Below are 12764 nucleotides of genomic sequence, written 5' to 3'. Positions count from 1 at the left end.
GTAATAAGGGCATACCTCCCTCTGAATCATCTGGCCCAAGAGAGCAAACAAGGCAATTGGTCCTATTTGCAACATTGGCTACCATTTCAGCTAAACCTACCCACATATTGTGGTCATAGCGGAATCCATATTTAGCAAATTTGGTCAGATTCAAGGACCCTTCCCCTTCCCAAGGGATCAGGATTAATAATAAAATCATGTTGATGTCTAGCATATGCATTCCTTCCACAAAAGATTACCTTATTGTGATAGCATAAAAATATTAGCCCCTATATAATTCCCCCAGTGACAGAAATGGGGAACCACCAAGACCAAAACATATATCCCAAGGATCCCCAATGTGTAATATCTCTGATAATTGTTCCACAAGGGGGCAGTCAATCAATTGTATAAGAGAATCTTCCCTTTCACAGTCGCTGGTTCAGACGCTCCTCAAGCTTCAGACGTGCGCAGGTCAGCCAGCTTCCAGGGTGTGGCTGCAGCAGGCCGGTCGTCTAATGTTGCCCGTGACCTAGCCCGTTCCCCGTAGGGCTAGATACAGGGGTTTTTGGAGAGAGTCAGTTTAAGAGGATTAGAGGGGTCACCTTTGCACGTCCAACTGCCTTCGGACTTCTTCAAACGGGAGTGATGAATCCAGGGGGGTCACCTCAGCTACCTTCACCGCTGTTGGAGTAGAGAGCAAGACGGTGTAAGGTCCACGCCACTTAGGTGCAAGTGGATCACGTTTCCACTCTTTCACCCATACGCTATGCCAGCCTGAAGCTGATGAATCGGCACGGCAATGCTGCACGGCGTGCGCTCGAGGGCCCACCTGTTAAGATAAAAAAAAACAAACAAACACGGGAGAGAGACAAAAACACGGGAGAGAGATTGCACTTGTCCCTGTGTCGCATGGTCTCCTATTTGTTGGAGGTCAGTTGGAATATCCTGAACAAAGGAGGGCGGCCTCCCATACAGGAGCTCAAAAGGTGACAACTTAAGTCTTTTTGTGGGTGTGCACCGAACACGAAACAGTGTTATGGGTAACACGTCTACCCTCCTGAGACTTTAGACATATTAGTGGGCTTCTGGCATGCCCTGCAGATACCTTGCACAAGCGTCTGGCGGTAGGTGGTAAGCCTGGCCAGGTGAATTGCATTGTTTGGATCCCAATTAGGATCTTCCAAGGGAAAGTTGTCCTGGAGATGACGGTCAATATTATAAATATTTCCCACTCTGGCCTGCTCACGCAAATATATCTGTGCCTTTTCAATTATGTCTCTCCTTTCCTCAGTGGTGAACAGAGTATTCAGGAGCTGGCGGCAATCTGTCTAAGTAGGACTATGCGTATTTACTATTGAAGTCACCAAGTCCATCATAGCCTGAGGTTTTTCTGCGGAAGATGGGGTGTTTTCCAATTCATCAGATCCGTAGTTGTGAATGGAATGTACTGGAGGATCGAAGTTCGAGGTGGCCGTGGTCTGGGTTGCCCATTAACCAGCACAGGCTCCTCAAGTGCATCAAATACTCTTCTAAGAGGGGCTACTACGTGATCTTTCTCTTCGCTTTGCTCTAGGGGCCTCAAATCATAGGGGATGGTATTTGTCCCAAGGCGTTCTTTTAGCAGCTTTATACGCCTTGCTGTATTGCTTGCTGACCGATCAAGGTCTCCCTGTAACTTCTGTAATAATTCTCTAGGACTTGGATGTACAGGGGTTTGGGGTGGGCAATTAGTTGTTCCACTAAAGGAGACTGTAGATGGAGTTCTACTGGGACTCACAGGTGGAATAACCACTTCTGCTTGGGCTTCATTATAGGACTCCAATGCCTCCTGAAGATATTTTTCATAATCTATCAAGGAATCAAGTTCTGTGACTCCACCCCCATTATTCATTCCACTTTCTTGCCTTGGGGTTACAACTGGTGGAGTGTTTGGATTTATTTGGCAAGATTCCTTTCCTAGCTTTGGCTTTTACAGCCAATAATTTGCATCGTTGGACTTTACATTCCCTTATCCATGGAGGATTTTTTTTAATGTGCTCAGCCAAGAATCTATATGTGAAAATTGTTCTGGGCACCCTCCAGTCTCTTTGGCGATGTTAGACCAAAGTTTGCTTACTAAATTTATATCAAAGGTTCCTTGAGATGGCCATTCAGTATTTTGCTTCGGCCATTCTAGTTCACATAACGTTTTCAGGCGCTCTGGCGTCATTTTGACTCCATATGCCCCTGAGAAGGCTTTCTTAAAATTATTTAACATACATTCAAAAGGTGTATTTCCCCCCTTTGAACCCCCAACTCCCATTGTATGGCCCTGTGAAGTATCCACTCAGTCACTCACACACACACCTTACTGGGAAACGAAGTAGTACTCACTCCACACTTAGGTCAGCTACACATTGTACTTTCTCACACATGCAATGCGCCAGATACTTCACCACACACTACCTCCCATTCTTCCCTTTTCCCCCACCAGACCACCATCTGATATACCCAGCAACCTAGCGTACTCAGTTCCCCTTTACTGAGACGCAGAAGTTTGATCAGGACTTCTCTTCCTCCCAATTAATTGGAGGGCCAAAACCCCTTAGTGCACTTACCCTTAGCTGGTTCCCTGTTTATTTCTCTGGTCCCCCCCGGTCCGTCGCCGTCGGTGGGCAGGGTATCAGACAGACGAGACTGCTGCGTTCCCCTGGAAAAAATTTTTCCAGTGCGCGCTTGGGTAGGCAATCAGTTGTCTTCTCTCTTGTACCCCGCCCAGTGAGGCGAAGGGGCTGCGTTCCAGCAGACCACTGATCCGAGTCACGGCACCATAAAATGTAGCACCCTGCTTGTGGTTAACGCTTAGCTGGAATGAAATATTCAACGCAGCAACAGAGAAATTAAAATAATAATTTATTTGTCAGACAAATAAATGAGAGGCACAGTGGTATATGGTTACCAAGCTCTGGCCTGCCTCCTGCCATTATGGCCAGCACTTATATTTCCTTAATCCACCCCCCTTTGCTCCTCCTGTGGCTGCCTCTGTTCAATCAGCCTGCTTGAATTTCCTATTGGCTGATTGCTATAACCAATTTTAAGATACACTCATATCCTCCTGTCCTTATATGGAACACAAAGAGCTATATATTGTTACATCTATAAATGACAAATAAGTAGTAATATATCTTACATGTGTCTCAACAAGGAATCTTAATTACCAGCTCACCTCTTGCCTTCCTTGCCCTATTGCCTTCTAAAACAAATGGTTAATCTTAAATTTTTATCTTAAACATATGTCAAGGATCTTGAGTTTCACATCAACATTGAAAGATCTCCTTCATTTGAAGGTTTCTAAACAAATGTCTGACAACTAATATATCAGGATAGCTCGGATGGCGTCTCATTTCTGGCAGGGGGGCTAGGCTCATCTGCCCCCCTGGTCTCCTACAGCAATATGACTCTATGAAATAAGAATTTAACATTTCTTTCTTTCTAGATCCTTTGTATAATTACATTTAAGCAAATATATTTAGTACATAACATAGGTAGCCTTTTAAGAAGAAAAAAGCCTCTTCAGTTTACACTTCCCCCCTTCTCCGTGCTCTTGGCCTTTTGTCCTGTGGCTCAAGTTTAACGGTTTCTTTTTACGACTTTGAGAATTGTTTTCTGCTATAAATCAAAGGGGGGCCCCTTGTCCAGGAGGATAAACACTGTCAAGGTTCTCTAAGCAGCTGGTCTTGTGCCTGGCATGAAACTTTTGAAAGTCTAAGCCCATTTACCTGATCAAGATATAAGCCAATATATGCCTTGATTAAAAATGCAGTCTATATTCAGATGCCACAGATTTACAACATAAAACTCAAATTTCCTCCTTTATCTCTAGTTTAGCAACAAATGTGTGTTTTTAAACAAAGCATGGAGTTATCAGAAATGTGATGCTTCTGCTGCCTCTGCAGCCTGAGAATTTGGCAATTGCTAGTCTGAGAGAAGGGGCTGTGATTCTAATCTGCCTACATTCAGCTTTACAGCAATATGGCCTAAGTCTCAAGAGGCCCACATCAGTTTCCTCTTCCAAGGGTGACCCCTGGTGGTGTTGAGAGTGGTGAAGAAAAGGGTGGCCTGTAACATCCTCTGTTTGTGTGGTGTTTACAGCAGCCGTGTTTCTGTCCTGGGTCTTCATGTAGTTGATATGATCCTTGACCATGATACTAACATAATTAGAAGCCAACTATTATTTCAGTTCCAGACATGGAGATAACCAGTTTCTGGGCTGGGTCTCTTTCCCTCAATGGAAGGAGGCAGGAGAGACTAATTCTCTGCCCTGTTTAAAGCTATTATTCTAGCTGCCTCCTTTCATCTTTTCATATATGATAGCTCCACGCTGGCATGTAAATTATTCAGCACATCACTTTAACACTGACCGGGCTTGCATTTTTAACTGCGGCTTCTTTCTGTAACCAAGAAGCATTGCTTAATTGCTACAGGAGGAGAGACACATAGAGAAGGAGAGGGAGTGGGAGCGTATTTGATTTAACAAAAAATATAGCCAGGTTCAAACTGAGGTGAAACAAAAGTCAATAGCTTTGTGCCAAAAAACTGAAAGGACTTGAGGCGGGAGTTTGGCTTGTGTCAGGATTTCAAAGCTGGAACAGATATCTGCTCACTGCTGAGCGTGTTTACAATCCAGTTAGTATTGAATATCTAAGACACTTTGGGGATGGGGGAGCATGACAACATTTGGAGACCTCATAAACTTTTAAAATAACAATCTGTTTTCCAACTTCATTATGGCAAGTCACCATGAACAGAATATGTGGAAAGGCAAGGGGAAAAAAGACTTTCAATAACTAAACCATAATGCATTTGCCACTGGCCTATGTCTTCCTCCTTCCCTAGCCCCAGTAAAAAGCAGAAGTTATATGTTCATCACGTTTTAGAAAAGTGGATGAGGAGAAAGCTGGGCTAAAGAGATGCTGAGGTGGAGAGGGGAGTGTCTTTGTTTAATAGAGGTCTAAGGTTGAAGCCCTGGTCAAAGTTTCTCCAACTTTATCATACTTAGCCTCCCCAAAGTGGGAAGTAGTCACCAAGCATGCTCATATGCATGTGAAGCACACTGCTAAAGCTCACTTATATTTAGCATGTGGCCACCTGGAAGCATTGCAAGCAAGGAAAGGAACAAGTCACTTTTGGTGTTTCCCCTGGCAGTTGTTCATACTTCCTTAATAAAAAACAATGTATATCCTGGAGAAATATAGAACCATTGAATCACATTTAAAGACTGTTATTTTCCTAATTCCAAATAGATGCTTTTATATTCTTAATTGCACTGTTCATTGCATTGTGATATTCCAACCGGAAATAGAAATATGCTAACACACATCTCTTGTTCTTCCTTGCTATTTTCTCTGTCCTTTTATAATGTGCTGTACAGTGGTATCTCTGGTTACAAACGTAATTTGTTCTGGAGGTCCGTTCTTAACCTGAAACCGTTCTTAAGCTGAGGTACCACTTTAGCTAATGGGGCGTCCCGCTGCCACCGCATGATTTCTGTTCTCATCCTGAGGTAAAGTTCTTAACCCGAGGTACTACTTCCGGGTTAGTCTGTAACCTGAAGTGTTTGGAGTCTGTAACCTGAAGTGTTTGTAACCCAAGGTACCACTGTATCACTTTACACAAGCTAAACACATTTAGAATGTTCTGAAACCTTTCCGAATACTAACGCTTGGAGGTCCGTGCAGTTCCACAAATCATATAAAACAGTAAATGTGTGGATTAGCACAGCAGAATTGAAATATTTAAAAGTGTAAAGTAGAAGCCTTGGTATGTTGACTGGGGTGAGTGAAAATCATGCCTTTCGCTTCAGGGCAGGTATAATGCCTGTGCTCAACTGCTGGACAATTGTTTCTTGCAGGTGATGAAGACCTACCACATGTACAATGCCGACAGCATCAGTGCTCAGAGCAAGCTGAAAGAGGCAGAGAAGCAGGAAGAGAAGCAGATTGGCAAGTCTGTGAAGCAAGAGGATAAGCAAACCCCACGCTCCCCTGATTCAGCCTCCAGTGTCAAGTTTGAGGAAAAACATGTCCGGCGAAGCTCAGTCAAGAAGATTGAGAAAATGAAAGAAAAGGTGAGCAGCATGATGGGATTAAACTGCTGGGTGGCTGCAAAATGCGGTATCTATAGGGGTATTAAGGAGACAGAGCCAAATAATGGAGAAATCAATAAATTAATAAGTGGATGGCTTTCGTTTGCTTTGTCAGGGAAATGTTGACATCATTCCAGGGAATCTGGAAGCTTCAGGCCTTCAGTGTCTCGCATAGTTCCTTGGTGCCAAAGCCAAGTAGCACTCCATAGTGTGTTCAAGACAGAGAACTGCAAGTAGAGTTGTGGGACTAGACCAAATAATCCTATGCAGTGATGTTCCCATGGGGTGCCAATTGGCCTTTGTGTCCCTGCATCACCAAAGAAGTATGCAGTTTACATACTACTTACAGGATGCTTTTATTTTGTCTAAAAGTATTGAAGATTTCACAGAGCTCAGGTCCAACAGTGAGGAATGCTGAGAATCGAAGAATGCTATGTGTTCTTTGCGTGAGACCCACACTTCTTTTTCTTCTCTTCGTTGTTTTTCTTTCTAATAAACTCCTTTTGGTTTATTTTCAGCGCCAGGCAAAATACACAGAAAATAAACTGAAGGCGATTAAGGCAAGAAATGAGTATCTGCTGGCTCTGGAGGCCACCAATGCGTCTGTGTTCAAGTATTACATCCATGACCTGTCTGATCTCATTGATGTAAGTACACTGTTGTTTGGGCCCATGCACTGAAGTTTGCTGCTGTAAACCCCATTATGTCTCTCTCCTCAGTTAAACTATGTGTGGTTGGCCATCATCGTACAATTCAGGATTATCTGTGTACCTGTGTACAGAGTGGTGTCTCAGGCAATTGCATGAGATCAGCAGTGCTAGGGCAGTTGTTTGTGAACATGGAACTCATTACGTGGGGGTTTAAAACCTTTGGCTGGCCTTGCTAGTCAGGCCAAAATTTGTGATTTCCAGGTTGTTGTGCTTCCTTCAGCACAATCTTATACATGCCTACTCTGAAGTAAATTTCACTGTTTTCAACGCACACAAATTTCAGTCTTGGAAGCAAGCCTATGCACACTTATCATGGAACTCAGTGGGTCTGACTTCGGAGCAGAAATGCATAGGGTTGGAATTTTTCATTCCTGATCTCATGTTGCATCTCTGTGTGAGGTCAGAGACAATTCCTTTCTCCTCTCCCCCAGCTGTGGTTTGTTTCGGTGCTGAGTCTCCCAGAGTGCCTCTACAACTGGGTGCCCACACTGCCATCTCTAGCCTTTCCTTCTCGGACAAGGACAAAGTATAGACTTGTTTTGGCATGGGATGGTATGAAAGGGGAGTACTAGAACATTCAGTGTGGCTGTGTTGGACTGTCCAAATGTTAGGGCAACTCAGTTCCTTCCTTGTCCCCAACTGCAAGCTGGATAGAGAAGTGGGCTCCTATTGCCCTTGCCCCATAGGGCAGTGGAACAATAGCCATAGCAACCAGGGTAAGCAGGATTGTGGACCACTGTGACTAAGCTAAAGAGCTGGTGGGACAAATTGCAGCGTTTTACATTCTTAAGTGATTAAATAGCTAATACTGAAAAGTGATCCAAGTCTATAAGAGTGTGGTTAAATAAAACATTATCTGCTGTGTGGATTCTCTACTTCCATCTGAGAGGACTGATGCAGTGACTATATTGAGCTGATTACTGCTGAACACTGCTTTCTCTGCTTTTTGGTGGCAGCTGTAATAGCGTCCTGTAATCAAAGTTAAAAATAGCCATTGGGGAGCCCTAAGGGTAATTTGGGGGTTGGGGTTGGGGGGAAGGGGCCTCCAAACAAGCAAATTAATTTATCGTCTTTGCCTGCTTTCCATTGTTCCTTGTTCAGCCAGTCATAAAATCAAACAGGTCATGCTCACTTCAGCTCACTTCAACTATTTATTGGAGGACTTTACTGTTCTTTCTGCTGTGAAGTGCAAGCCTTAGCAATACTAGGAAACCCTGTTTTGTCTTGGTGGAGAATAGTTGTGCGGTTATAGAATCATACCTTCTATTTGCTTTTGCATGTTGGCTGTTGCCTGATTTCAAAGTACTTACGAATTACACGTAAACAAGATCTGTTCTGTAATGCTCCTTAAGCACCCACCATTTAATTTATCTGAATGATCTAGAGGGCATCAAGTGAAGTCATCCTGTTTTCTTAAGGCTATGCATGAGATGCATGTTAATTACATTTGACTTACTAAGGGGAGATGTACATGTTCATACAAATTATGTGGTACCACCCTCATCAGAATATAATTTTAGCATGCAAGTCAGTGATTTGCTTCAGTGCTTCTCCTGCGTAAAACTCCCTGTTGATAGAAAACTAGCATCTTAGAGAAAAAATGTTTTAGATTAGCCTTTTCCTAGATTTTAAGAACACATTAGATTGAGAATTATTTTTAAAAATCTGATTCTCCCATGTGCATTTTGAAGTGGTAAAGGTCTATGAGGGCTCTAACATTGCTTTTTCTGAACATGTACGGTTTTGTTTTTTTATGAGAAGGATAATATTCTAGGGGCTGTGCCTGGTACTAGAATTGCCGATGCTGAGCTTCTTTCTTTAATGTTTTATATGGTACCAGCAATATGCAGGTGTGACATTATCTATAACTCTAGGACAGCCTTAGAGCCTATATTAAGCAGGTGAGTCAAGAATGAGGAAGCAGTCAGTTTGGCTGGTAGAATGGGAGAGGAGAGTTGGGCACCACAGTCTAGGAATGTTGGCTAAAGCCACGGAATCTGACTCTTCAGCATCAGGTGAGACTTGGGTTGCTTGGTTGGGTTGGGCTAATAAGCAACTGGATATTGAGGAAGGAGGAGGGGGAGATGGCTTAATAAGTAAACAGGAAATCATTCCAGGCATGACAGAAAGCACAGAGATGGAAGACAAAGGCAACCAACAGCAGATAAATGTGTTGCAAAAGGAGTGAGGAGTTTAAAGGGGGATATGGGACCAGATTATGATCACAGTTAAAGGGAGATGTGGGACAAGCTATAGTCAGAGTTAAAAACAACTAGATTATTAACATCAGGGAACTAATGGAAGAACTAAAGGAGAAGGCTGATGCGATCATAGTAAAATGCCATGAAATATGGGATAGCTACCCCTGCCAATGTCTATTCACAATTTTCACTTTCTGTGCCATTAGAAAGCTTCCCTGAGGCATGCGTTGGGAGGAATCTTGTTAGAGCTCGTTTGGATTTCCTTAATAAATCCTTAACTCTTCTTTAAACACAGAGCGGTAATCTGAAGGAGTTGAGATAAGCGCCATCATTTATCCAGATTACAGGGTGACGCTTCTCCCCAGGAGCCCTAAGGCTGCTCTACTGGCACAGCTGTCTGGTTATACACCGGTGCCAGGCAAAAGCATTAGTTTCAGCAATGCATCACTGTTTGCTATTTCTGAGTGCTGAGAGAGCCAGCTCATGCGAGAGGCTTTCATCCATCTAATTTGTCACAACCTTTTAACTATATAAAGAGTTTGCTGTGCTTGATAGTACTTTTATTCTGCAATCCTAAATAACACCTTCTAGTGAGTCTCACTGAATTGAGAGACTTATTTCTGAGAAAATTAGGATTGTGCCGCACATTTTGGAAGGGGTTGTAACAACTACGGTGCTGTTGTGCTGTGGAGTGTCAGGGCTGGAAAGTAGGTGTCTGGTAGCTAGAGGTTTACATAGGCTGAGGTCAAGTCAGAAGGCCATACATCTTTATTGGTTACAGCTCACAAAGTGTGGCAGGGCATAGGGAAGGAAAACACGACTGTTGGCTGATGCAGCCATCCCAGTTCACTAGCTAGGTTAATGCTGATGGGAATGGCAGGTATATAGGAATGACCACAGTCCAGACCAATACCATGGACCAGTCTGATGACCTGGATGTGAGGCAACCATGCCAGCTCCAGAGGTGGGCCTTAGGGGGACTGTCCTTTTGGGAGTGGGCTTCCCACCCCTGTTGACTCCTGATATGAATCTGGCCCATTGCCTTATCAGCCAAGAACAGAATTGTGACAGTAAAATTAGACCATGCAATCGGTCAACAAACTGACAGCATTGCTGTGCCAATGGCAAAAACCTTGCGTTGCAGAGCCCTGTCGAAGGGAAAAGGTGAGATATAAATAAATATATAATAACAATATTGCAATACTATGTTTAAAATTGCTTCGTGGCTCACCTCTGATCTTGGCAAGGGAACAAACCCTAGAACTTAGGAAGAGTGGGTGGATAAGTCAACAATGGGGTATTGCCCAAGACACATGGGGGTCTATAATTTGTGCCCTAGAAGCAAACGGAAGGAAGAAAATTCCCCTACAGATCTGCTTGCCCCCTCCCACAGCAGTCAGAAAGCCCAACTTACTGGTTCCTGGGGTAGAGGAGCATGGCAGCCTCTGTGTGAACATGCCATAGCTGCACCCAAGAAGAAATTGCCCTCTTTGCTCCCTCCCATCGCCATATGATGGCACAAAGCTGGTAAGCAGGGGCCCAGGGCTTGACATTTTTTGATAGGTGAGGTAACAGAAGAATACAGTTGGATCATCCCTGTGAGTGCTGTTATGTTAAAATTTGCTCTAAGACAGGAGACAGTTGTGTGACTTAGCTGAGGTGACTCAGGCCAGGAAACGAGAAACAGAGGGACATAGTCAGATCATTGGTCCATCTAACTCATTGCAATGATTGGCAGTAGCTCTCCAGGGTTTCAAATGAGTCTCTCCAAGTCGTCCTACTCGGCAATACCTTGGGCCTTGGACTCTCTGCATGTGCTCTACCACCGTGCTACTGCCCTTGCATTCACATCACATGTTAAATCTGTTGAGACAGTAAGCATAAAAATCAGGTTTAATGTTTGGGGAAACCATATTCTAACAATAAGTGTTCAAGCAGTATTTGAAAAATGTAAAAGCAAACCAAAAGTTGGCTCCCTTGGCCTAACTGTTCCATGCTGTTCTTCTTTGTGCAGAAGCCATCCACTCAGAATTAAGAAGGCATAAACTACAAAAGCCCACCCATACCAATGAAAGACGCACTTGGACTGCTTAGAACTGCAGGCTGAATTCATTGTTAATCAGAACAACTGGAGGTTTTAATGCAGTCATTCAGTTGTAACAATTCCCTGATGGTTTTGAATTTGCTGAAACCCTTTGAACTGATGCTAATCCCTTATGCTAAATAAATATTGCACTAATGGAAAAATGGGTTTGCCTAGCTGAGGATGCTTGTGTAGGGGCAGGGGTTGGCTCAGTCATAGAGCTCAGCTGGCTAATAAGATTGGCATTAAGCTGGTGAAGATTCCAGTGGGGAACTGCTGGGGTGGACACTGAGATGTTGGCCTCTATGTCTAGACAACCCTAAAATATAAAAACACCAATCATATTTCTAAACCTCTGCTATGGTGGCTTTTAAACTTGGCTGGTGATCTCTGGTGCAGTTTTAGATGGCTCTTGAGACTGAAGCAAGGAAGTAGTTTGAGATAAGAATTTATGTTATTTGGCTGGTATTATGTATATATTGCCTAAACACCAGCTCTTGGGTTTGGGTGGGGTATTTCACAGAATAAAAAGAAAGAAGGCGAGGAGAAGGAAGGAAGGAAAATGAGAGGCAAAACAATGAAATGCTCACTGCTTTTTGGTAGATGACAGCACTGAAAGAACAAATATAAAATGATGGAAATAATGTACTATTTAAAATATTTAGTAAATTTGTTACCTGTCCTTCACAAACTGGTTCCAGGGCAGCTTACAACAATTTAAAATTAATAAGAAAACAGTTTAAAAGGTAACATGAATAGATGGGCCTTGAAAACACTCATCTCAGGTATCAAAGGCAAAGGGGGAAAGAGATGCATCCTTAGCTCACAAATGTCCTCACAAAGTGGCTTCCATAAAAATGAAATACAATCACAAATGAATGGCAATGTTATGTTTATAAATGTGGGCAGTAATTACAGTAGAACAACCCATGACAATAAAATTCATTAAACATGGAATAAACCTTGTAACCTCAACTGATCATAATATAAACGGTCATCAGACACACTTGTGTTCTGCAAAATATTGGATAGATAAGATATAGATATATAAAATGAAGCTTTCTAACCTCCTTGTTGGAAAAACAGGCCTATGAAAGGATTTACAACATAATCAAGTTCTTAAAAGAAGGCACACTTGATTAAAAAATACAGTCTATGGATCTTTATAGTACATGAAAAACAGGAAGGAATTGGCAAGATAAAGAAATTAAGAGTAATGCAAGCACACTACAATCCACTTTTTAATTACAGAGAAAACAAGAACTTAATTAGAACAGTTCAAAATATTTCAATCTTTGTTTATAATTATCTGAATTATGGCTCTTTTATTTATTTATATGTGCTATCAATGCCCTTTTGAGGAAAGTTGTCATCAGCCAAATGCACTGGGCATTTTATTGCTTTATAATGACTATTACTATTTAGTACCATTTACAGCAGGTGTGGCTACCTTCAGTCTGGATCCAGCCCACTGAGACCCCAGATTTGTATCCCGATCTGATTGGGTGCTTAAAATTCCTGTTTTGAAGCAGAGGTTGCCTTCCAAGCTTCACTGGTGGCCCACCAAAGCCCAGACCCCACCTACCCAATATGGTGTGAATAGGTTGAGGAAATGCAGAGTACCAGCCAGTGTTCCTCTAGATCAGGGGTGCACAACCTGTGGC

General features: G+C 42.8%; 1 protein-coding gene across 7 annotated transcripts in view; it reads left to right on the top strand.

Moving 5' to 3' along the window:
- Window positions 1-12764, top strand: part of SRGAP2 (SLIT-ROBO Rho GTPase activating protein 2) — a 208425-nt gene that overhangs the window by 123167 nt on the left and 72494 nt on the right. For all 7 annotated transcript variants that reach the window (XM_081193417.1, XM_081193416.1, XM_081193415.1 and 4 more), the window contains 2 exons: window positions 5873-6088; window positions 6625-6753. In XM_081193417.1, coding sequence (XP_081049543.1) covers window positions 5873-6088; window positions 6625-6753 — 345 coding nt within the window. The remainder of the gene's footprint in view (window positions 1-5872; window positions 6089-6624; window positions 6754-12764) is intronic.

This window comes from Podarcis bocagei, assembly GCF_964188305.1.
Source record: "Podarcis bocagei genome assembly, chromosome: 5".
NCBI lineage: Eukaryota > Metazoa > Chordata > Lepidosauria > Squamata > Lacertidae > Podarcis > Podarcis bocagei.
The sequence above is the reverse complement of the archived record's forward strand: the minus strand, read 5'-3'. Positions and strand labels throughout refer to the sequence as shown.